Below are 26,236 nucleotides of genomic sequence, written 5' to 3'. Positions count from 1 at the left end.
ATTGTAGTTTGTACCTCGTAACTCCCTACCCTTCTCTTGCCCCTCTCCCCTTCCCTCTCTCCACTGGTAACCACTAGTTTGTTCTCTGTATGTGTGAGTCCATTTCTATTTTGTTATTGTCATTTGTTAGTTTTTTTAGATTCCATATATACGCGATAATAGTATCTATATTTTAGGGATGGAGAAAATGAGCCTCAGGGGTTTTCTTGCCTAAATTTCACATACCAAGCAGGTGGCAGAGCTGATGCCCAAAGCTCATGATGGCTTTATCTGCTCAAGGTGACCCCTCTTTGGAAACTGTCCAAGGAGGACAGTTTGACTTAAAAGCAAAGGCCAAGGTTTAAACCTGAGCACCATGATATCATTGGACCCCTCGCACCCTTTCTTTAAGGGCTCTGAAACAAGGACAGCAATGCCAACCTCAGGGTATGACTGTAACAGGCACTGAAAGAGCTGCGTCGGCACCCTGCAAAGTGCCTGGTGCTTTGCGGACGTTCAGTACGTTTTCATGCCATTTTATCTATTTTTTTTTTCAGGTTTGCCATCTGGAGCCATATCTGGATGAGCCTGTTGTGTGGAATGCTTCAACGTCAAAACGTTATGCAACAGTGTCGCTTATTCAAATGGAAAGCCTTTTAAGACACTAGTTGGAAACAGCACACTTCATCCAACTTGCGCCCAGCACCCCTCTCACTCTTGGTGAGTGGTACCTCCTAGGAGCAGTGCCTCTTCTCAGAGAGTCAGAGGAGATACTGCGTCCAGAAGGGTGAATCAGTGGGGCAGGAACTGCAGGCTCAGTGCAGCGATTCAAGACCTCCTTGCAAAGCTTTGAAAAAGAGAAACCCGCTACAGAGCAGGCACCTCTGAATGAGGCTTCCTCTGCGTGCTACTCCTTAAGCAGTAAATAATTAAAACACCCTGAAAAAGACAGGTAAAATACAAGCCACAATGTCAGTAACACAGACATGAAAGAGAAGGGGAAAAAAATGAATTAAAAAAAGGCAATGAAATAATTCATTTGAAGCTCTAATAAAGTTTCATTTGCAGTCTTGTTTAAAGATATATCAGACTTTAGGGATGTAACCTAATTACATTTTTATTCTAAGTTCCATTCAAAGATCTTGGACTTTGATTCTTTAACACAGATCAAACATGGAATAATTTTCTTGTGGCTATCAATACTTAAAAAGGATCTCTTCATTAAATACTATAAGGTCTTAGGAACGTGTACACATAGTAGATGGAGAATAAACTGACATGCCCTTAAAAGTGACAGTTAATTTATGTAGAAATAGCGATGCTAATTCACTTAACTTCTGGAAAAAAAAAAAACTTTTTAACTATGACGTTCACTTTTATTCAAATATAAAGTGACTCAGTTTCTAATACTGATCAAATCAGATGCCCCTCAGAAAACATATACTAGTGCCCACTTTCTAAATCCATTTTTGGAATTTACCTGGAAAATGAAATCCTGGAAGTAGCAAGTCTTGCAATCTTGCAGAGATTAAAGGGGAGATGCTTCAACAGGCCTACAGTCAACCCAAGAGCCTTAGTGACGGGTGGGTGTGTGAGAGTAATCAATGCTCATACTTAGACACTTTCTGGATTGGCTTTACTTCATATTGTTACTAGGAAACCTCAATGGAATAACGCCTTTGCTCTTCCAGAGAATCTTTTTGGAAAAGTTTCCTCCAAAGGGAAACTTTAAGATGCTAAATTAGAAGCAGTTTAAAAGTGGGGGAAAACAAACAAACAGGACTTATTTTTTTAACTATGAAGAGGAAAAAAATGTTCCCAATGAACAGACAGAGTTGTACTAGAGGTATGGACAGGTAGGGCAAGTACAGTAGGACTTAAAGAGGCCAGCGGGAAAGCCAGCAGAGTTTTGGTCATGATTCAGCGGCAACCATTGGGAGGTTTTGTTACAGTTGGTTTTTGTTTGTTTTCCCTGTTTTGAAATATCCACAGTGTCCACCAGTGAATCTATTTTCAAGGATAAACATGGAATATGATGTCCTTTGTTGATTCAAGTGCTGTTTTCTCTTACAGTGTTCTGTATGTAATGGAAGCTTCATTGTTACAAATTTTAAAATATGATAGTAATTTAAATAGAAAATAAGAGTTGTTTAAAACCAAAAATAACCGTATTATGCTTGTCAAAATCTATTAATAGCAAATAACAAAGATGTCATTTTCTCACCACTGTTTGGTACATGAATAAACTACTAGGTTTAGAAAGACAAAAGAAAAATTTGAATCTTCACTATATTTAGGATGACCAATTCCTCCAGGTTTGCCCGGACATTTTTTGTTCCTACCCCAAAAGTGTGGAGTCCTGGGAACCCCCTGATTCTCAGGCAAATGGGATGATCAGTCTCTGAAACACTGACCCAAAATACAAAGAATTTTGAAAATATAATTGAGTAAAACACAAAAGTGATATTTAGCGAAAGCATAACGCAGTATGTGTCTTACTTGTTTTATGGGCAAAAATATTACATCAGCATGAATGAAATACTACATGGAAAAATCTTAAAAATTACTAACAATGACACCATCAGTCAATGAAAATGTTTTTTTGGTCAAGCATCATTCTACTCCTTATCCATGCATAATTTTTACACAGTTATAAAGAGGTTACTATAGTTAGTTTGCCTATCTAAATTATTTTATTAGAACTATTACTTTCCATATTAAATATTTCCATAACTGCATTATAAAAGGCTGCATGATATTTTTTTGCGGGGGGATGTATACTTTAATCATCTGTCTAGTGCTTTTATATTTAGATTATTTCTCCACTATAAATAATGTTTCAATGAACCCCTTCATGTATTTTTCTATATTGAATTTTTTAAAAATTTCTACAAGTGAAATTAATAGATAAAGATGTATGGAAAATTTTGTAGTTCCTATGCATTGCCATATTACTGTCCAAAACCATTTAAATGATTCATATTATCACCAGCAATACACATAAGTATTATTTTAACAAACCATGATTGCTTTGTTTTCGCATTTTACAAATATTTCACAATTATTCAAACTGATTTTTAGAGAAGTTAGTTATTTTCCTATATGTTCATTACATATCATATTTCCTTTTTGGCAAATTATCTGTTTGTATCCCTTTTCTACTCATTACAGTGGTCTTAACATTTTCCTTACCAACTGATGTATTCATTACACAGAATACACCTACTAATTTCTTTGTAATATATGCTGCATATAAAGTTATTTTTTCTCCTTTCTCCCACCCCCTACTCCATATCTGAATACTGTCTCTTCTGTTGAAATGTCTGGAATTCATCCTTTCCATCGATTCAGCCAGCAGACTGGCTCACTCCTTATCAGTCTTAATGCCCCCTTAATCTTCCCCTGCTTCTAGTTCCCCCAGTTCTAGGTTACCCCACCACAATTACTGGACAACCTAATTCATACATGGATTCCACCAAATGACAAAAAGCTTTGTTATATATAAAACCACCCAAGCCTTCCGGTCCCCACTCACTCAGTTTGCTAGTCATTTTCTTTTCCACTTTGCTCTCCATATTTGGAAGGCCCTCTATACAGTCTTAGTTTTCTTAGAGAACTATTTAGTTTTCTTAGAGAACTATTTAGTTTTCTTTAGAGAACTATTTAGTTTTCTTAGAGAACCATCCTTTATATGTGTAATCTGGATAGGCTAAAATGGCAGCGGAAATTAAGTCATGAGGGGGTCATGTCACTGGTACTCCCTGATGGAATGGGCTTCTCACTGAGCACTCCAGGGCATCTGGAGGGGTAGGGCTGGGGAAGGACCATGGAGGCAAATGGTTGGACAAGTTGGCAAATGACAGAGGACACAGAAAAGGAGATACAATATTTTTTATTCATAATTTTGTGAGGGCCAGTTTTTTTTTTTTCAGAAGCCTTTTCTTGTGACAATCTAAGTAAAAATAAATGCAGGAAAGATAAACCCAGAAGGTCGACTTTGTGAGGTGTCCGCTGAGCAAACCTTTGTCTAGGGAGGTGTTGTTGCGGAGTGGGAAAGACACTGAACCAAATATCTGAGGACACAGGGTCCCGCCTTGGCTCTGACAGGCTTTAGTTGTCATTTAACCTCTCAGAATCCTATTTTCTGCAAATCTGAAAGGGGAATAATATCTCCTACCTCATTCATGAGAAAAAGCATGACATCTGTATCATCTATATCTACTAATACACCTTTCTATATGTGACTGCCATTATGTACATTGCAGATACGTCTGATTTGTTCTATGCCTGCCTAAATGTTAGTTAAACCAGTTTGCAGAGCCATGCACATATAGAGATGTTTGTGTGTATTTGTGTTGAGTATGACACAGAGAGGGGAGAGGGAGCTGACATGAATGTAGAACTCTGAATCCAAGTCTTGTGCCTGCTACTAACAAAATATGTGGCCATGGCAAAATTGTTTCATTACTCTGTTTCAGCTTCTTCATCTAGTAGATTAGGGTCTGGAATAGATGACTTTTAAGACCTAATATGGCTCTAACATTCATTCATCTAAAAGAATTAAACAACATAATTTCCCAACCCAGTTTTCAACAATTGAGACCAATTTTACAATCTACTAAATACATATCTACCTGTTAATCCATAGAAAAGGTTTTCCCTGACCCTTAGGGCCACCCTTATATCATCCCTTCCTGAACATCAACTGCAGGAATCATGAACACATATAAAATTAATCCCTCAGAGAACGATTCTCTTTTATTTCCCACCCAAGCTACTACCCTTCAAAGGGTTTCCTCATTTGTATGCAGTAGCCCAGCATCCAAGTGGTACAACAAGGACAAGCATAAAAAGCCTGCAAGCCCTACAGACCAAGAGAATACATACCTACTAAGCACCTACTGCACAAACAAAAGTTACCCTACCACTTGGAAAGGCAGCAGGCAAGTTATTCATGGAAGCAAGGCCTCCCGTCTCCAGATAGGCTTAATGTTCTGAAGGAAGAGTAAAGAAGTTGACAGTTTTTAAGGACTGATCTTTCAGTAGACATTTAAGTGACCACAAAAGTCAGAGCTGGACGTGAACTCAGAGCAAAGAGCATCTGCTCCCACTGCCTCATTTTACAGACGAGGAGAGCAAGATCCACAATGATTAAATAACTTACCCAGATACACAGTTACTTAGCAAGTGGCAGTGCCCAAAGAGAGTCTAAGTTTACTGCCCAATCTAATAGTTCTTCCTCTGCTAGACTTCATCTCTAATCTGATGCTCAAATGCTGTTAGGTTAACTGTGCAGACCAAGATAGTGATCCAACGTCAATCATCCAACCATCACTAATTTAATCTCTGTTATGAATTTGCAGGCTTCCGACTTATATCTTTATAAAAGCTTTTGTCCCATATTTCTAATATCCCTGTAGATTTGGGCTTCCCTTACTATTGGAAAAACCATCAATAATTAACATTTCCTCCCACTTTTCGACATGATAATAATATCATTGGATCTCTAATAGTTCTTTAATCATCACCATTTTTTTTCTTACCAACTGTAAAAACCTTCTGTCCTTTTCAATACTTTTTAATTCAATGAAATCTTTAAAATTAGCTAGTTCCCTCCCCATTAAAAAATAACAGACGCACAAGATAACCAATTCTAATAGTGCAAAACGGCGTATAATGCAAAATACCTCCTGCCATTCCACATCATTGGTGCCCTTCTCTGGGGTAGCCTCAGTTGAGATTTTGTGTATTTGATGGGTTTTAAATCTTCTCAACAGCGTTTACACCTCTATTAATTTTTAATAAAATGAAAGAGAAAATAAAACACCACACTAAAAACTGATATATCCTTTGCATTTCTTTTAGTTATTAAGGCTGTTTTTCTAAAGAAACTGGCAAACATTATTCCATGACAAAATAGAAATTACCATGAAATATCTATCAATTTTGATGTGGCATCTTTGATGATATTAAAATCTTTGATGATATTAATTGTATTCTAACCTTTTTTTGGAGAACTGAATACTGTGATGATAAACTTCATTTCAAATGCTGAAGAATAAAAGTATTCACCAAATGAAGTGATATTTATAATAGAATATAGAATAAGGTAAAAAGCCAAAACTCTAGGAAGAGATTGTTTACATCAGATTCTAAGGAGTTTTTAAAAATTGCCTTATATTATTTTAGATAGTATTCTCACAATAAATGTTCTGTCAGAATTTAAAATGAAAGAACATTACATTTTTCACATGTCAAATCATATCACTCCACCATTATTATATTCCTTTATTTTTTCCTAAAATAACATCTTTTTAATTTTTTTAGTTAAGAAAAGTCACTGACACTACATTGAATATTGTACCAGTTTCCTGAAGCTGCCATAACAGTACCACAAACTGGATGGCTTAAACTGGGGGCTGGAAGTCCAAAATCAAGTTGTGGATTTGCAGGGCTGGTTCCTCCTCAGGACTGTGGGGGGAGAATCTGTTCAGTGTCTCCCTCCTAGCTTTTGGTAGCAGGTGTTTCTTGGTTTGTAGATGGTGTTCTCTCTATATCTTCACATAATCTTCTCTCTGAACATGTCTCTCTTTGTGCCCAAATTTCCCCTTTTTATAAGGATACCAGTCATATTGGATTAGGGCCACCCTAATAACTTCATATTAACTTGATTGTCTGCAAAGATCCTATTTCCAAATAAGGTCACATTCATGGGTAGTGGAGGTTAAGGTTAAGAATTCAACATCTTTTGGGGGTTCCACAATGCAACTCATGACAAATAGGGTTGAAAATTTTTCTCTCAAATGAGAAAGCAGAAAGTACCAGCATCCCATGCAATACTTGTCCTGTCTTGGCTGTGTAGTTACTAAAACCATTCAGCACCAACACTGGGGAAGGAAAGCCAAGCAGTGCAGCACATGTGACTCTATGACAAGAGACTGCAGGCTGGGTGTGAAAAGGCTTACCCCACCAAACACGGGGACAACTAGAATCACAGACACAGTTACGAGCAAGGTGTGTGTGGGAGCCCAAGCCAGTGGCAAATCTGAGCTCAAAGCAGAGAGGAGACAGGGTGGTATGGAGGGCTCCTTTATCTTCTGAAGGACCCACTGGGAGAGGCATCAAATGAAGGATGGGGTCTCATGGTCTGGCAGATGATGGATTTGAAAATATGGAGTGTACACAGAGAGATAAAGAAGGGAAGGTGGGAGGGAAGAAAGCCAGATGGATGGTGGCGATGATGAAAAGGGTCTCAGAAGTGTATTAGTCAAACTTTGGGGTGGATGGATCGAGCAGAGCTAGAAACTACTCTGAACCATGTTGAGGCCCAGTTCTGTGTCATGATCAATTGTAAAAGGCACTGCCAATAATTTTTATAACAAAAAACAACCAAACTTGTGGAATGGTTTGCTTTTTTTTACATATAATGATGATCTGTTATTATCCATTTTAAAAAGTCCTCTTTATTTGAATCCCAATGTGCTTTCTAGGTGGGAGAGAGAGGCTGTAGGACTTCAGGGAGCACATGACCCTCAGCCTATTTCCGTTTGACCACAGCCCATAATCTGTGGTGGTGTTACTACTTCTGCTTCCGGGGCAGGATGCGTGTGTTGGGATTTCAGCAGTCTCATAAGAATGCTCTCTAGGTCAACATTAACAATCATATTTGCTTCCCTGAGAAACTAGGTTGAGAATGGCAGCCATCCTGCACAGAATCACTGCCCCAAGGCTGGGGCAGCTGGAAGATAAAAATAAAAAAGATATAGAAGCTCATGAACAATAGGTGGTGAGCAGGGGTACAGGGATTTTTTTTCTTTTGAGCAGATATACTGACATGGTTTGAGGCCACCAAATGTTTCTACAGGCAGAACACGAGAGTCTGTGTGCCCATGGTGGGGATCTACAGGTAACACATCTCTCTAAAGCTGTTCTTCAGCAATGGAAGCCTGTTCTGGGAATGTCCACAGATATCTAGATGTTTCTAGTTGTATGAATTACCTGAGATGATAGTTGAAGTGGGACTGAGTGGCAAAGATACTTGCAGGGTAGGTTATCTGGGGGGTAGCAGATCAGACACCCCTGAGTTCTCAGATAAGGCATCTACAGAATCTGTTACATCAGCTAAATGTTTCCATTTGACGAGTGTCTGAAGTGTCTGTGAGCAGTTTTCAATGTTAACAATCACAACTGCTATGCCTGTGCCTTTGACATCTTTGCTCTAATGGTTGGTTCTTCTTCTACACTGAGTTACTGAGTTAGCCTGGCAGGAGCTTCCAGGAGACTTCAGTGAGGGGAATTAGGAGTCCAGAACTGAGTCAGAGAACTCAAGTTTGGATCCCAATTCCAAGACCCATGATCAGGGAATGAGTCTCTGCTCCAGATGGAAACACTTCAAGACTGGATCAGCCAAGGGACCCACTATTTCCTCCTGGATTAAATAATGATAATCATGGGATCTTGAAATAGTCTAGGACCCTGGATAGCAGGCAAAACACTATTGTAGACTTGTGATGGAGTCATTCTATGTCAGTGAGCTTAAAAAGTTGTCTATTTTTATTTTTTGGATTATAAATATGTTGTTCATCTATTATATTCAAACAATACAGAAATGTGTTACAAAAATGCATATATTTGTTCTATATTAAAAATAAAAATGGAATCTTTGGAAGACTAAATTATATTAGTAAATTGAGAGATTTGTAAAGTGTCTAAAAATGTTAAAATGGAAGTTTTTGGAAAAGCACAAAGACATTATATATCACATCCCAAAGGGAATCTTTAGTGTAAAATTTTCGAAGAAATAGCAAAAAACCACTCAGACGGCTCGTGAAAATCCCTCATTCAAAATAAGGGCATATAAGTGTTGGAGATTGTATCAGTCAAAGTTAGATTAGGCTACACTGTGGTAGTAAATAGACCCTGAAATCCCAGAGGCTTAGACAAAGTAGTTTTCTTGCTCACATGAAGTCCACTGAGGGTGGGTGACTCTCTAGAGTCACCCAATGCTCATTCAGGGAACTGGTTGCTTCCATCTCATGGTTTCACCATCTCAACATAATTCCTCCATGGTCACCATGGCAAAAACAGAGATAGTAGGGAGGACTCATATCTGCTCCTCCAAGTTTCAGCCTGGAAGTGACTGCTCATAGACCATTGGCCAGAATTAGCACTTTTATAGTGGCTGACACATAGCACTCAATAAGTGGTAGCTCTTATCATTATAGTCAATGGAAAACAGCATTTTGACTAGCTGGATAGAATTTATCATGTGTAACTAGCACCACTGATTATTACCCTAATGTAGGACATTAGTATTGTTTCCATTTATTTTTATTATTACCAATAATACATGTATAAAGATATAATATGCCTTCACATAAATTTTTGTCTTCATATCTGATTTTTTCCTAGATATGTAATCCTAAATTGTTTGCTAGAAATGTCAGGCTAATTGATCCTATCACCAGCAATGTGAAAAACCTGCTTAAATTTTTAAAATTTCACAGCATTAAATGCTATCTTTAATAAGTAACTCTCCAACATTTATCCCTGCACATTTAAACATTTAAACCTTCTGTACCTATCCTATCAGTCGACTCTCTCAGATTACTGTAATTATCGAGTATTGACTTGCCTCTTCCACTAAAATGTAAGCCTCTGAATCAAGGGGCCATAAATATCTTTTTCAGCCATATACTTCCAGCACTTATCCCAGTATCTTGCACATAGTAGAAGTACAATAAATGCTTGTTAGAAAATTACAGGGGAAAAGTAGCATATCTTTAGTGCTTTAATTTGTGCTTTTTATTGTCAATGTTCGCTTTTATTTTAATGTTTAATACCCAGTTTAATTTCTTCTACTGGTGTGTTAGTGTTTTTTCTTACCAATTTATAAATGTCCTTTATATAATAATGCTAACCAGTTATATTTGTTTCCAATAATTCCCAATTTTAGTTTATCTTTAATTATATGAGGTCTTTAATAAATAATTTTTTCTTTAAGTACATGTCAACTCTCTCAGTGTTTGTTTCTGATAGTGGGAATGCTGTACCGCTAGCCTCGTGTTTCCATGAGGGGACCTCCTCTCTCCTTCCCTCTTCACTTCTCACCACAGAGGAGGAAAAACAATGTATCTGACTGGTGAAATCCTGAACTTCCATTCTCTCTGGACTCTGTTCTCAAGCTCCATGCTGAAGTTCACAGGCACAGGCTTAGAACCTGTAGAAGAGTCTGAACATGACCAGTCTTTCAATAACTAGGTGGTTATGATGAATTCTGCAAGATAATAGAGTTTGATTTGAACAGATATAAGCTCTGTTCCCTAACTAGCCTTAGCTATTATGATCTCATTCCCATGTTTCTTCTGAATTGGTTCTGAACTTGGAGCAGTGAGAAGATTATAATTACCTCTCCTATAAAGCCCATCATTTTTCTTTGTGCTTTGTTCCATTGTTTTCACGTTTCGAAGGTCTTTCTCATCTAAGACTGAAATAAATATTTGCCTCGAGTTTCTACTTTTTTCATCGTTTATTTTTAAATGTTTCTCATAAAATGTAATTTTAAAATAAGATAAAGAAGTAATTAACATTACCATAAAATGTTTGGAAAATCATAAAGAGAAAAATTTAAATCACACTTAGTTTTTATACTTTGTATCTTCTACTTCTAAAATTATTGACATTTTTTGTAGACAACATTTAATCAGTTCCAGTGTATACTGTCAGTTCTTTGATATTAGGACTTCCCTCTTCTTAAAATTTTTAATTTTGATTTATGTCTTGTTGGGTTGTAGATAGAATACAGCATACACAGAAACTACATTCACAGTGTACTTTCTGAAGTACATAAGTAAGAATACCTTCCCATTGCTTCTTATGGGACAGAACTTACTTCTGTAGCATACTATCAGTTCTCAAGTTTATAGGGTTCCACTCTCTTTACCCTCAAACCCCTTGGACTCTACTTTTTTTTTTTTTTGGCACTTATTGTAGCAAAGGAGAAAAAAGTGAGTCTTATCTAATTTTTGTTCCAATGAAGGCAATCTGTGCTTTTTCTTTGGATGCAGGTGGGAGTCTGTCTTAATCTGAGTCATTCAAAAAATTCCCGAGAATTATCTAGCAATGGATTTTTCCTTATAGTTTTGACTGGAGCATAAAGAGCTATTTCAATCTGAATATTCATATCTTTTTAGGGTCAAGAAAGCTTTCTTAAAATGTCTTTGGTTATGACTTTCATTTTGGTTATCATCTACTCTACCTCAAAAACTTCCATACTGATAATGTCATTGTTTTCACTTCTTAGTCTTTCACTTGCATTTTGGGAAAATGTTTTGAGCTTGTCCTCAACATCACTGATTCAATATTCCATTGGGCCAATCCTGCCCTTTTTCTGCTCTGCATTTTAATTCTACCAACACTTTTCTTAGAAAGCCTTCCTTATTTCATCTGGGGCTCACTGTCATCTCATTTGGTTCTATCCTTAAGCCTTTCTGTCTCCTACTTGTATCTTTCTGAAGACATCAAGAATTTTTCTAAAATGATCACATTTACAGGTTTGTTCTTCAGATTAGTGTTTTGTTTTCCTTGTATTTTCTACATCCCTCAATTAGGAGCGGTCTTTTTAGTCCAGGTAATTAAAGGCAAGCAGAGTAGACAGTCTGCCCTAGGCTCTGCTCGCTGGCTACGTGGAGCTAGTAGAATCCTCCGCTTCTACCTCCAGTTGGTAAGAACAGCACTCACTCAGTACCAGTGTCTAGCAGGCATTCTTCGAGGACTGAGATTGGATCTTCTCTTCCTTTAACTGACTGCTTCTCTTCTACTTTCTCTACTTTCTCTTCTCTTCTACTTTAATCCGTTCTTTAAAATAGCTAGTCTTTGGTGGTAGAGCTCGTTTTGACACTTTTAGTCTTGCTCATGGTTCTATCTTTGTCCTAGTTCTTAAAAGACAGCACTCTGTGGTCATAATCTGACCCTGGTCTCTCTATGTTAGCATCACTCCTTATTCAGAACTTGTAGATTTAAGCGGTAAGTGTTAACTTGTCCAGGACTGATACCCTGCAGGCCAGTTTCCTAGAAAAGGAGATGGACTCTAGCAAAATTCCAAGGAAACCAGTTAGGCTCAGTGCTTTTAGGACAATTAATTCTGACCTAGACCCTAGACTTAGACCCTAGAGTTCTTCTCTCCTGACAGGGGAGAGGTTGGGGCTCCCCAAATTATGAATGCCTATGTGGCAAGTCTTGCTATTTGTGTGCCATATCCTATGACTGCAACCACAAGGCAGAGACCTTATCCCCTGCCCCTCCCCTTCGCGCCCTCCCCCGGAGGGGCTGGTTGATCCTACCTCAAAAGATGAATGCTGGGATGGCAGGATAGAGCGTGTGTCAAGGCTCTGACACGTCATGTTGGTATTGTGTCTGGCCCCGATCAGACAATACTCCCCTAAACATAGAGCGTCCAATGAAAGGGCAACGGGAGACCAGCACACCTGCTCAGCTCCTGTCTCTCTGAGTTTTCTCAGAGCAGCACTGCTCCAGCAGGCCTGCTGTGAGTGCTGCTGACCCATTACTTTGTTAGCATGGCAGTTGTCTCAGCAAACTGGGCATCTCTCCAGGCCAATAACATGGCCTTCTGGAAGCAAGTTAGGGGACTGGAAATAGATCAAAGACCAAGATGGGAGTGGGAAGAGTCTGCTAGTGATGCTGTTGTGGTCAGCCTTCAGGATGTCTGGTTAGTGACCATTAGCAGTAACTAGCCTTGAAAAATCCTTGGCAGTGGGAACCCTATGGGGTTAAGACTCTCAGTGATAGAATTCTTTTTGGTGTGTGTGTGTGATATGGAAAGGAATGGCCTAATACGTGGGGGATACTTCACTGAGAGGAAAGCTGAACTACTGCCCCTCATAAAATTCATGCCAAAAAAATGAAAGGGGGCATCTTCCCCATGATCACTAAAAATGGGTGGAGCATGTGTTAGGGAAGGACTGAGCAAGACAGGATAAGTGGACTTCCAAGTTCTACTCTTTTCCATGAGATCAAGATTGTAAGGTAGACGGTCCCTTACAGTGGTGGATTCCTCCACAAATCTGTTGCTGTAGCTGCCTTTCACTACTGGATGCATCAGGGGAGAGGGGGACCATTCCACTGTATATTCACAACACTGCTCTTCTCCTCGTTCCTTCCAGCCCCTGGCAAATCACACTGGGATACACCATCTAGAATGTGTCCAAAGAACTGACTGTCAACTATCAATTCTAGGCCCTGAACTGAGCAAGCCAACCAGGATAACTCTTCTTCAGAAGTTCCCGGTCATTAGGAGAATTTGGGGTCAATGTTATAGATCTGGGTTAGCCTTTACTCAATCCCTACGCTAAAATCGCAGATGAAGGCCTGCAGAACTGGAAGATGTGCACTTTCCAAGCTGCACCTACAATGGCCTTCCCCTGCCTGTTCTCAGTGAACATGATCAGCACCCGTCGTTGTCAGCCAACATCTACTTCTAATCATCCTCCTGGTCTCTCAGGATGCGAGGTCTAGACCCCAAGCCCATATGGGTTGAAATGGAATGGATTGCTGACAGAGTGAGAGACGCTACTTAGAAGCCACCCCTCTTTGAATTGGGGGAGAAGGAACATAACAAAAAGCTAGACAGAAATCAAGGGTTACCCTGACCGATACTAATCCTCTAGGCTAGCCCCTGCTGAAAACAGACTTGCCTCCTACAAGGCTCCGTGGAAACCAGCCAGTCTCAGTGCTAAGTTCATTGATCTGGTCAAAGGCAAGGCTTGGACTCAGATCCTAAATCAATGGAAGGGGAGAAGGTGAAAGGTGTTGGTGCTTGCTCAACTATGAATGCCAACTGATCAACCCTGCCACTGGTTTGCTCCCCACCAATAAAGCTGCAACTGCAAGTCTTGGACCCTAGTCCCCTGACCCAACCACTAAATACTGACCTGGCAAGGGAGGATTGAAGTTAAGGTTCTGACACATCATCTTATTATTGTTGCCTTGGCTGCAGACCATACCTGGGGGGAAGTTGGTGCTTTCCTAGTCATGGCTCTTAAAAAACCCTCTCTCTCCCAGGCTCTGACACTGGCCCTGCTATAGACCTCTGTGTGCTGCTCTAGAATGTATGGGCACATTTCTCTGAGGTCCAGGGTCTGCGAGCTTTCTCCAATGCTCCACAGACGTGGTGTGAATATCGCTTGTCCATTTGTCCTTCCAAATAGGTGACAATTCTGAAAGAAGATACAGCCACTGATGTGCTACAAGTATTTGTCTGACCACAACTACTCCACACCTGCTACCCCAGCAGATATTTCACCTGAAGAATGGGACTGCCAGCGCTTGCGCCAATAGAAGCCAGGCCATTGCATACTCGAGCACCATCTTCAGCAGCAGTGGGAACTAGAGCTTGTGCTCAGCTCTGGCCAGGGGGCTCTGGTCCCATGTGTGCTCGTGGGCTGAACGTTGGCCCTGACTGCACCCAGGTGCCCAGTCCCTGTGACACGGTTTCTGCTCATGTTCATTTGCTCTCTAGTTCCCTGAGGGTGCTGGAGCCATGCCCTGGCCTACAGCTGCTTTGCTGGGCCCTGACAACCTGCCCTTTGCCATCTGCCGGCTGGTATCCTGCTTTTTTAATCTGAATGGGCACCCCTGGAACCAGGAGGGTGCCACCTGCCCCTGAGCACAGCTACCGCCTAGCTGTTGCTGCAGGGCCTCCATATGTGGGGCTTGTCTGGACCAATCAGCTCAGGTATGTGGAAGCTATACCATCATCACCTCAGGGGGACCCCCATATTCAGGTGAGCCCTCACTGCACTCTAGCCGCATATTTTAAGTAGTCCTAGTTTACCCTCCTCATAAAAATCCTACCCCAGATTACAAAAGCTGCACAGATAATTTTCACCATGGCTAAGTACATCAGATACTCAGTCAATCTCTAGAATTGCCATCAGCATCAACTCTGTCATTTTATCCATCAAATAATACAGGCATTGTTCTTGTGGCCAATGAACTGATTAAGGCCAAAGAAAAATAGTTTAGATCTTTCAAAAAGTGGTTGCAAAACAAAATAACACGATCTAACTTAAAAATAGGTTTATAGCCAAAACTCTCTACGTATTATGGAGTTTGGGTGCATTTTATCATGCTATGGGGTGGGGCATCTAACTGTGAGTAAGCCACTGACCCGTGAAGATAATATCACAGCAGCCCCACCCTGATCACATTTCCCAAACTCATCCTCACTCTCAGCTACTAAAATGATACAGTGCCATGGTTACTAATCGTACTAGTAGCCATTAGTAAGTGCTCCAATATTTGTTGAATGAGTGAATGGATAGATGAATGAATAAATAAATAAGTAAAGGAAGCAATGAATAAATCCTCCAATAGAAATACATTCACAGATTATAAAAAATCAGAAGGCGAGAGAAATCAGGAGTTGTAGTTTAACGAGTATTGAGTGCCAGTTTTGCTGATGAAAAAGTTCTGGAGACCAGTTGCAGAATAGGGCGATTATACTTAAAACTACCGAACTGTACACGTACACATAGTTAAGATGGTAAATTCTGTTACACATTTTTTACTGCAATAAATTTTCAAAAAATCAAACCAAATTTAAAAGTCAGAAATAAAATTTATAGGAAAATTCAGAATATATTTATGATAGCTATCTGAACCTCACTGAGGCCACTCTTAAATTTTCATCAATGTAGCCCTGGCGTCTTCAGCCCTCATTTTCATATATTATTTCATATTTATTTTGTGACTTCTTTTTTCGGAGCCAGTAATTGACAGTTCCATTATTTGATTTCTCATAATTGGAGAATTTGATGCTTTCAATTATAAAAACAAAATAAGACTGAAAACAATTCTTTTCAACTGAGGGATGTTTCTAGAGTAGAGAACAAAAAAGTGCTAAACTATACTTTAGTGTATAATTTTCAGGAATTTTCACCATTAGCGCATCATGAAAGTAAAGCAATTCTTGGTCTGCATAGAGTAATGGCTGCTAGCACAGGCTCTGAATCCAGTTGACTTAACACTAGCCCCGCCATTAACCAGCTTAATTTCTTTGTGCCCCAGTATCCTCATCATTCAAAATGAAGTTAATAATTTCTAAAAGCTTAAAAAAGTATTTACATCACTGATGAAATGAGAATAATAATTTTAAAAAGCTTAAGCAAAGGTTTTACTTTGAATTTTACTTAAGCAAGAATTTATTCCATTTTTACAAATTGAAACACTAAACTCTACTTTTAACAATAGGCTAAGAGTTTTAACAGGTAACCTCTCAATTATAGTAAGTAATAACCCTTCAGTACACAATTCTATAATCACCTACGGTTCCACATTCAAAAGCAAGCGCTGTTGACACATTGGTGTATGATACATACCAAATATAATGATATTTTACATTGTGTTTTGAATCTTGTTTTCTATTTAACATATCATGAGCATTTTCTCAAATCAATATACATTTGAGATTTCCTATACAATTTAGAATAAAATCCAAAGTCCTCAGCTTGTCCTACAAGCCCCAGTGTGATCCCAAGCCTCCTGGTCTAAGCTTAGCTCCTTTCCGTCTACCCCCAATCTTCCTCACTGGGCTCCAGACAGTGCTCAGCATGCACTTGCCTCAGGGCCTTTGCACTTCCCATGTCCTCTCTCTAAAAACCTCTTCTTCCAGATTCTCATAAGGCTTACTCCCTCACTTTATTCATGCCTCACCTTCGAAAAGGTGAACACCTTATGTAAAGTAGCAACCACTACCTATCCCTTTGCCTTGTTTTATATTTCATCACAGCACGTACCAATGCTTCATATGTTATATAGCTATGAGTGGTTAAGGCCTGTTTTTCCCAGTAGAATGTTAGTGCCAGGAGGGCAAAGATTTTGTCTGTCTTGTTTACTGCTTTATCCCCAGGTACTAGGTTCTAAACAAATATTTGTTGAATGAATGAATTTGGCTCTAGTTTGTAATTTCATGACTGCACAGAACTCTGTTGCATGGGTGTTGCTTAATGCTGCTAATCCCCTGTTTTGAGACATCATAAATTGTACTGCCACGGATACACTTAAACACATTCTCTTCAATATTTTTGGATTGTTTCTTCAGGGTTGAATTAGTGGGGCAGCTTCCTAACCATCCCTCCTTTCTCTTATTCCTCTTCCCACAGGGTGTATCAGAGCCAGACTTCCATCACACTCCTTTCCTTGGCCTGAAGGTATAGCCCAAACTCTATAGGGTTTGGTTCAGCCCAAACTCTGAATGCTGGCATGTTCCTAGTTTGCCTTTCCATACTCAGTTCCCATCACTGCTCAGAAATATACTTTCCACTTTAACCAGGTCACTCCTCTTATCAGTTTCTCTAATTATGCTTTCGTATGTAGTTCCCTCTTACAGAATATATTCCTGTTTCTTTACCTGCCTAAAGTCCACCCATCGTCCAGATCCCCCACCAGTCCCTTCTGACTCCATCGTGGCTTCCTTGGATCTAGTTTGTACGATCTCTCACTTCTTTGAATTGTTCTGTTCTTCCCCATACCTATCACTCAAGAGAGCCCCTGACTATCAGCCACGTTCCAGCATCGACCATGCTGTAGATTACAAAGTGCAATTTCCTGAAGCACAAAAACCTTTTCCCCTCCCTTCTCAAAGCCCTATGCAGTCCTAGCCACAAGATAATAAATATTTTCTAATTTAACTCTTTTGCCAAAGTCAAAACTCTTGTGGAAAATGAGACAGTGTTCTGAGGGAAAAAACAATTATTTCTGAGCAAATATTTTCATCTTCTCACATATTTTATTTGCATACTATCTACCCACTATCCTTCTATAAATAAATTTAATTCTTAACTTTCTGTTTGCAATCCTTATTAAACCACCAAATAAAATATGTTTCTAATGAATTTTTGTTGTCCTTTCAGACTTTGGCTTGTCTTAAGATAACATTATTAAGAATGACATTATTTTTAAAGGAACATTTCCTTCAGAAATTATTAAAAAATCACAATGGGGTGGTACCCGAGTTATATAGGTTATATATAAGGGACTTGGGATGCTAGGAAATTCACAAAGTGTGCCTTTCCTTTTTCCCATTTTCATACATGAGAAATCAAGTTAAAATGAACAAGCAGGTCTGTAAGAAAGGAAAAGCATTTCAAAACAGTGCAGCACATATGTGGGTGAAGGATGTGTGTGGAGGCCTGGAGGAAGATGCTTTCGCTCTGTGATGACGCTGCTGGGAACTCTAGGCTGAACACTCAGCAGAGGTATGACTGTAGCAATATGGAGGGTGAGTCCAAAGTCTCACCCTTTTGCTTTTTTTTTTTTTTTCCTGCGGTACGCGGGCCTCTCACTGCTGTGGCCTCTCCCGCTGTGGAGCACAGGCTCCGGACGCACAGGCTCAGCGGCCATGGCTCACGGGCACAGCCGCTCCGCCGCATGTGGGATCTTCCCGGACCGGGGCACGAACCCGTGTCCCCTGCATCGGCAGGCGGACTCTCAACCACTGCCACCAGGGAAGCCCCCTTTTGCTTTTTAACTCAGTAACTCACATTCTTCTACTCAGCCTCGGGTCTTTTTCTCTACCCCCATGTGCTTTCTGGTTGCCTGGACTTGGGATGCTTCAAAGCCCCCGCAGCAGCCTGACAAATGGCTACTCACCATCCTCCTCGAAGAGCAGCCCCATGTGTGCGTGCGCCTCGGCTTCCTTCTTCCCACCGTCAATTTTGATGAGTTGAGCAATCTCAAAACATCGTTCATAGAAGTGGTTCCTTACCCACTTGTCTTCAGAATTATTGAAGTAACAGGCCAGAGCATACAAGTTATTATAGACCTCTTCAAAGTATTCTTCAAAGAGAGAAAAACATCAAAAAATGCATTAGAAAGATGTCTCAAGGTACATCCCTTCAAATGACAAACGAATATAGTGACATTTATCTTCTATTTTTCCTTAAAAGCATGATTAACCATTTAAAAAATGGAAATGCAAAAATTAATGTTTTAACTATTTAAATAATTACATTAATTAAAGGATGTGCACACGAGAAAAACAACAAAATTCTTTCGGAGAGCTTAGACTCTGTTAGAAATTGACATACTCTTTGGTTGAAACAGGAGTCTTTATATAACACAAAAAACCAGAAAGATATCTACCAGCAATGTGCTCAGTTCTTTTGGAAGAAATAAGTATGTGGTATCAGCAAGTACTTTTCCCATTGAAGGTATGAAAATTATTTAGAGATTCCAGAGAAAGCAATGTTTCTTAACCATGGCAAAAAGATGAATGAAGAAAGCAGATGGAATCTGAAAATAGCAAGGTATTTTCACCCAGAAGAAAAGGCAAGCATGCAGCTTATAGATAGAAGAAATGATGAGCAAAATGACCACATAACCTCCTTACACTTTCTAGTGCTGTTTCTGACAATACAAGTTACCAACAATGTTAAGAAAAAGTGGATTTCTATGCTTATCTTTTCTATGAGTATTTTTTCTGAAAATGCATTAATATTAGTCATCCCTCTCACTCAGTTACTAGTTTATTAGTTGTCAGTTTATTAAACACCCCCTTTTTTTTTCCCAAAGTGGCATCTGACCTATTTGTACACAAAAAAGTATATTAATAAACTGTGAATCAGTCTTATAAACTCCACTGCAATCAGTCATAAACTTAAACAAAAATGTGTATGTTAAATTGTGCCTCACCCTCTATTGGTGGATATGAACAAATTCATTAGCTTTATGTTTCTTTGCATTTGTGCTTAAAGCACAGCAGTAAATGGGTGGTAGCCTCTGGATTACCCTTCCAAGGATTTTTAACAACAATAATTATCTATTGGAATTAACTGATATTAATTGTTCACTACTATCAGAAGAGTCAACCTATATACTCCTGAAAGAATTACAATTATGAAAAGCATTTGTATATTGCCCACCGATACTCCTATAAGATTAAAATCAAAAGGCTCAGAAAAAATGACATTAGGCTGATTACCACAAAAATTAACTTTCAAAAACTGTACATAATTCACTCCAAGGTTTCCAAAGAAATTTCTAAAACCTATGTCATGTTTTTACAGACATTGCTTCATAATTCCATAGGAAATGAAGATTTATCTCAAAATAAGTTTTAGACCTAAAAATTAAAGTTAAAAAACAGTTCTCCTATCTCCCATTTTTGAAGGCACTGGGGATTCTGGAGACCATTCTGCTTTTTAAGGTATTCACAACAGGCAATAGCTTAGGTGAAAAGTAGAGGGTACCCTGAGCTATTTACTTAAAACGAATACTCTCATTTCAGAACTGACTTCTCCTATGCTTTATCTTTCCATTCTGAACCTTCTGCCTAATATGAATAGAGCACTAAAATATGTTTTGTAACATTTTATATTCTTTCTCATATTTAATGATTAGAGGGTTGCTGTTTTTTAAAACCTGTAAATAAAACATTTCATATCTTCCATTTTTAAAAGTTACATGAAGAGATTTTAAAAAATATATGTAATCCTGAAATAATTTTTCCTTTTTTCAGTAATTTTTTCAGTAATTAAACCTTAATAGAAAAACATTTCCAACATTTCATAAATGAAGTTTTTGGTTCTGTTTAGAATGAGTTATATAAGCTATTTAGATTACATACTTAAAGACTACTTGTCAGCTAAGCTATTTTTCTATGGAAAAATTGAGTGTTTTTCAGAGTATTAAGTATAAAGGACTATATCAAGTTTTGAATCTTTGAATAATCCAAATATATGGTCTGTACCCTTTACATTCTAAGCAGCCTTTTCTCCTTGCTTGTGGAACACTTCCTTGAATTGTCAGCAGGTATATTTATAAGATGAAAATCAATTTTATTGTTGATTTATTATTGAGACCAATATTCGTTATGCTACCTAAAAAGGAGATCTCATGATGAAATAAATTTGGAAAATGCTCTTGCTAATTTCCCTCTTTCAGTGAACCACACAATATACATGAGCATGTTAAAGGCTCTGATAAGTCCTGCAATAAACCAACCTGCTTAATATATATGTTAATTCACCTGGTTGTTTCTCAAACTTATTTTACCAGACAATTACTTTTGTTTTGCTTTACATAAACTGTATAAACATCCTGTGGGACTCTGCTTGAGTAGAACATACTTTGGGTATCTTAAATAAATGTTATTAGAAAAGAAAATTGCTGCTTAACCCTTAACAATAATTTAAAGTCAAGTGTAAATCATGTTTGAATTATCTATTGATTTGGCTACCCATTACCATTATTGCCATCTCTTCCCCAGTCCCATGGGGCACAAGGCCCTAATCATAATGTTACAGATGGTACAGAGATGATTCACAACAATGGGAAATATAAGAAATGCTATCAGGGACAAAGAAACACTTTAACAAATAGAAAATAATCCAAAAAAAAATGACTGCCTTACTTTAAACACTTCTTTGCTATAAAACAGAAAGTGCTATTTTGAAAAGTAATTTAAATAACTCTAGGTTCCTGCTCTGCCAAGTCTCAAGGGACAGAATTGACCTGAGATGACTATTGTTAGTGCCATAGCTTTGATTACATGGACTTCACTGTGACCCTAGAGTGATGGTCTTTCCAGTGAAAAGCAATGAGAATACTCAGAGATATGCTGCTTCAAGATAATTGTCTCAGATTCCACAACCATATGGGGTGAAATCTTCAAGGCACTATTAAGAGATCTCTGTATTCTAGATTAAGTGTGTGTGTGTGTGTGTGTGTGTGTGTGTGTGTGTGTGTGTATGGGTTTTAAGATTTAAAATTAATTCAAGTTAATAAGAGTTTCTGTGCATATCCCCTATACCATTTTCTGGGACATGCTTAACTCAATCACAATTTTTCTCCTATGAAGTTCCTGTGTTAAATGTGAAAAAATTACACACATTTTTTAAAAAGAGCATACAAATATTTACATGCCCTTCAACTGAAGTATTTCCAATAATACTTTTTTGCAATAATTTTAACTTTCTGTATTTTAACCAGGCAAAAGCCACTGCATTTTGAAGTCGATTACCTTACAGAAGAGTTGTTCTGAGCAAGAGGTAATTTTGTTCCATTTAACAAATGTAACCTCAGTTACCATGAATATATGATAAACCACTCAGTAAAGAAAATATGTCATTACTTGTACCATGTGTATAAGACATTGGCTATTGTAAAGTTTGGACTTTTAAAATATTTGGAATTGGAGAATCATTTTAATTTATATGTATATTTACTTTTCTTTAATAAAAGATTACAAATTAAAAGTTTTCTACCTTCAGATTATTTGGCATTTAGTTTCTTTACAATTACAAAATGCTTTACGACAAGTTTCTCATATTTATGACACTTTATGACTAGTGATGTGTTTGGCTCATATTATGCTACTAAAATGAATGCTTCTATTTAAAACATTTAGTGAATGTGATTAATTCACCTTAGAAAATGACTATGAGCAAATTTCATCTGGATCAATTCTATTTTCAGTAAAAATATCATTTCAGAGTTTGGGGCTGACACTAGAATGTAGGTTTTCTTACAATAGCATTTAAAAATTTTAAACAGTTAATTTCTTGAGAAATTATATGTAAATCACATTTTAAAATTCACCAAAGGACTCTATTTTTAAAGTCAGTTCTGCAGTTAAATAATTTTCATTATACAAATAATCACCTCTTGTCTACACACACACACACACACACACACACACTCTAGTTCACATGTGGTGTTGTTAGGACTTTTGTATATCTCATATTTTTAAGTCAGGTCACAACCAGATAGGAAATATGTATATTGACTACACTATAGAGGCTAAAAGACTCCTGCTACCCCTCTGATGCTGTTTCTACGTCCCTATCAATTTTCCACATTGCAGCACTGGCTAACAAAACGTTGTCTAATACTCTATTTTCCCATAGAAAGGCCTGAAATGAAGTACAGACATCGTCATGTTGTGGCCTGAGCTTCTCTTTTTGAGTCCTATGGTGTTTTCACACAAAAAGTTGAACAAAAGGATTTGTTTGGTGAAAACACCAAATTTATATGCCAACTTTTGGGATTTCCTTTCTTTGATTATATAAAATGACCAATTATGAATATGTAAATAAATACTTATGACAATATTGGTATAATTATAGTAGAGATTAAAATATTTTCTTCAATATTTGAAGCATACAGACTTTCTGGAAATTTTTAGGATACCAAAAAAAAAGGAATTTATTAGAGATGATGTGATAGAAAATATAAAATTAACAATTTTATTCGTAATTGTAAATTGCAGGCTTTTTATGTCTCCTCACTATTCACTAATAAAAATTCTCTGATAGAAATCTATAGAACTTATGGATAAAATCTTTAAATTACATTATACAAATACTAGAAAATAAGTATAATTGTCAAGTTATAGTACTCTGAAAGTGTCTCCTCAGTGAAAGTCAATAATCAGATTATATATAAAAAAAAACTATGGAAAGATGTATAATTAATGATACCAAAGATTTTAATACATTGGAAAGCCCTGGAGATGTTATTAGGTGCTATTCATCGTCTTCCCTGGCTTAGAGTGACAACACCAGGATGGCTGTGTGTCTGGCCAGCCTTGTGATTCAGCATTCTCTACCATTTATTCCATTTAGATGCTTAGCTGACTAGGTTGAATTGTGCTAAGGTGTCTCAATGTTTTAAATTCATACTTGAAACAATTTGGAACCTTCCCTCAGGCGCTCACTGTTCTGCCTTCTGCAGTGCTGCTTCCCCAAATCCATCCACTCACCTTTCCTTTCAGCTGCTTCGGCCCTGGTCAGGTAGTAGTAGAAGTGATCCAGCTTGTCAGGCTGCTCTTCCAGGGGTCTCTGCAGCCAGAAGAGGGACCTTACTTTTGCAGCCTCCCTCAGGGCATCCCACTTCTCCATCAGAGCAAAGAGCTCAGTAAAAGACTTATGATAACCATCTCGCAGCATGTCCACACAGATGTTCTTCTTGTACGAGTTCCGGTAACTGGGAATAAGAACAGAACACTGAACACGTCATTTTAATCCTTTAAATCTGTGCAGTGTTTTGATCTTTATAATAATTAAAAGTTGAATCACGCTGCATTTTTTTCCCTCAGTGGAAGCGCTGAAAACAATCTTGACCTCAAATACTTATAACTGAACAACTTCAGTTTAATGAAAGATGCCAAGAACTATCTAAATACAGTAATTTTAGTGAAATTACATTATAAACATATCAGTTCCAGAGCTGAGCTCCCTATGATAAGGATAAATAAGCTAGCTGACTGATGTTTTAGTCTGTTTGGGCTGATATAACAAAATACCCCTGACTGAGTAGCTTATAAACAACTGAAATTTATTGCTCAGAGTTCTGCAGGCTGGAAGTCCAAGATCAAGGCTCCAGGAAGGTCTCCTTCTGCTGAGGGCCCTCTTCCTGGTTCACAGCCGGCATTTTCTAGTCATATCCTCACATAGTATAAGGAGCTAGGGAATAATCTGGAACCTCTTTTATAAGAGCACTAATCCCATTCATGAGCGCCCCACCCTCCTGACCTAATCACCTTCTAAAAGCCCCAGTGACCTACAGCTTTGGGGATTAGGATTTCAGTACATGAATTTTAGGGAACACAACATTCAGACCATAGCAACTGACAGTATCCAAAAATACTTAATATGTTAGCCACCCACCAAAACAAAACAAAAAACCAGTAAGGCAAGCAAAATTTAAATGTGTTGTCAAATATCAAAACAAAGCTCCATTAAGTGGTTTCACTGTATATTATGGAGGTTCATTCATTCATTAATTCATTTATGCAGAAAATGTTTATTGAAATCTCTTGCTAAATATATTTTAAAAATTATTTTCAGTTAGGACTAACTTAATGATTTGTTATGTACTATTTCACTTCTAACAATAATAAATCATACGCAAGGAGATGAAATGACAATTGAATAGCCCATTTATTTATTCAACAAATAGCTATTGAGTTTCCTGCTAAGTGCCAGGCATTGTTCTAGACCAAACAGATTCAATGCCCTTGTGAAGTGTATATTCTAGTGGGAGAACACAACCAACAAATAAGCAAACAAATCATAAATAATTTCAGATGATGAAAATTGCTATATAGGAAATAAAACAGGGTTATGGAATACCAGCTCTGTGGTGGCTATTATTACACTAAGCAAGAGGCCTAATGATATACCTTTATACTAATTATTTTACATTTTTTTAAATAGGAGACAATTAAATATTTAGAACTGACTTGATGTGCTACTACTATCAATAAGCATTTCAGTGTGGAGTGGAGACAGTCTGGAATTAGAACACCCAAGGTTGAGGTCAGCTCTTTCTAACCTTTCTGGACTTCATTTCTTCTCATCTGTGAAATGTGTATATTAACCTGTATTAATCTACGCCCTACCTACATCACAGGATTCTTCTAAGAACCAAGCAAAATTATGTATGTGAAGATGCTCTGAGAAACATGAAGTCCTGCAATAGACTCACCCTACAGAGTTTAAAAAACAAATGAAACAAAAATGCCCAGCTCCCATCGCCAATAATTTTTTACTCAGGGGATCAGCTTAGGTCTAGAACAAAATACTTACAGTGAGAAAGGGAGTGGGGAGAGGGAAGTGAAAAAAAAAAAAGGGGGGAAAGACCCAGATCATGGACACCTCAAAGCCATGGTAAGAAGTTTGGACTCCAAGCTAAGAGTGGGATAGAGCCGTAGAAGGGTTTGGGTCAGGGAAGTGAGTCAAAGAGATTGTCTTTTAGAAAAATCATATGGAAGGAATGTCCCAGCTGAACTGCAACCCTCCTCCTCCTGCACCTGGTGGCCAGTACAAGCCACCTATTGTTATAGAACTAGTTCACAAAGAGAGTAAGGAAACCGCAGTCCCAGACCAAAAAGTCAAAACCCACCATCTTGTCAAAATGATGACCAAAAATATTTGAAATGGAGAGGACATGAGCTATCACAGATTTTTGTTTCTGCCCTTTAGCTGAGAGTGTAGAGAAGGAAACAGTGAGATGCTCAGAAGGGCCAGGTCCTCTCTCCCCATCCCCCCACCCCCCTGCCCCTACACAAGGGCATGGAAAGGCAGCAAAAGTCAATGCAGAGACTTTCTCAGCAGAAGAGGATTGGAATCAGCCCGCACAATGTCCCATAGCCTCTGAATGGTACGGGCCCAGCACCGTAATTGTCTAGCGGGCTCCGAGTGTGTGACATAAGAGTTAATGGGAAGAGAGGGTTGGA

At 38.2% G+C, this 26,236-nt stretch overlaps 1 protein-coding gene across 1 annotated transcript in view; it reads right to left on the bottom strand.

The window, feature by feature from the left end:
• TTC29 (tetratricopeptide repeat domain 29) overlaps nt 1–26,236 on the bottom strand; it is a 251,030-nt gene that overhangs the window by 186,312 nt on the left and 38,482 nt on the right. The window contains exons 4-5 of the mRNA XM_024736180.1: nt 23,759–23,982; nt 18,649–18,834 (exon numbers count right to left, since the gene is read on the bottom strand). Coding sequence (XP_024591948.1) covers nt 18,649–18,834; nt 23,759–23,982 — 410 coding nt within the window. The remainder of the gene's footprint in view (nt 1–18,648; nt 18,835–23,758; nt 23,983–26,236) is intronic.

This window comes from Neophocaena asiaeorientalis, unplaced genomic scaffold (genome assembly GCF_003031525.2).
Source record: "Neophocaena asiaeorientalis asiaeorientalis breed wild unplaced genomic scaffold, Neophocaena_asiaeorientalis_V1.1 scaffold7, whole genome shotgun sequence".
Taxonomy (NCBI): domain Eukaryota; kingdom Metazoa; phylum Chordata; class Mammalia; order Artiodactyla; family Phocoenidae; genus Neophocaena; species Neophocaena asiaeorientalis.
The sequence above is the reverse complement of the archived record's forward strand: the minus strand, read 5'-3'. Positions and strand labels throughout refer to the sequence as shown.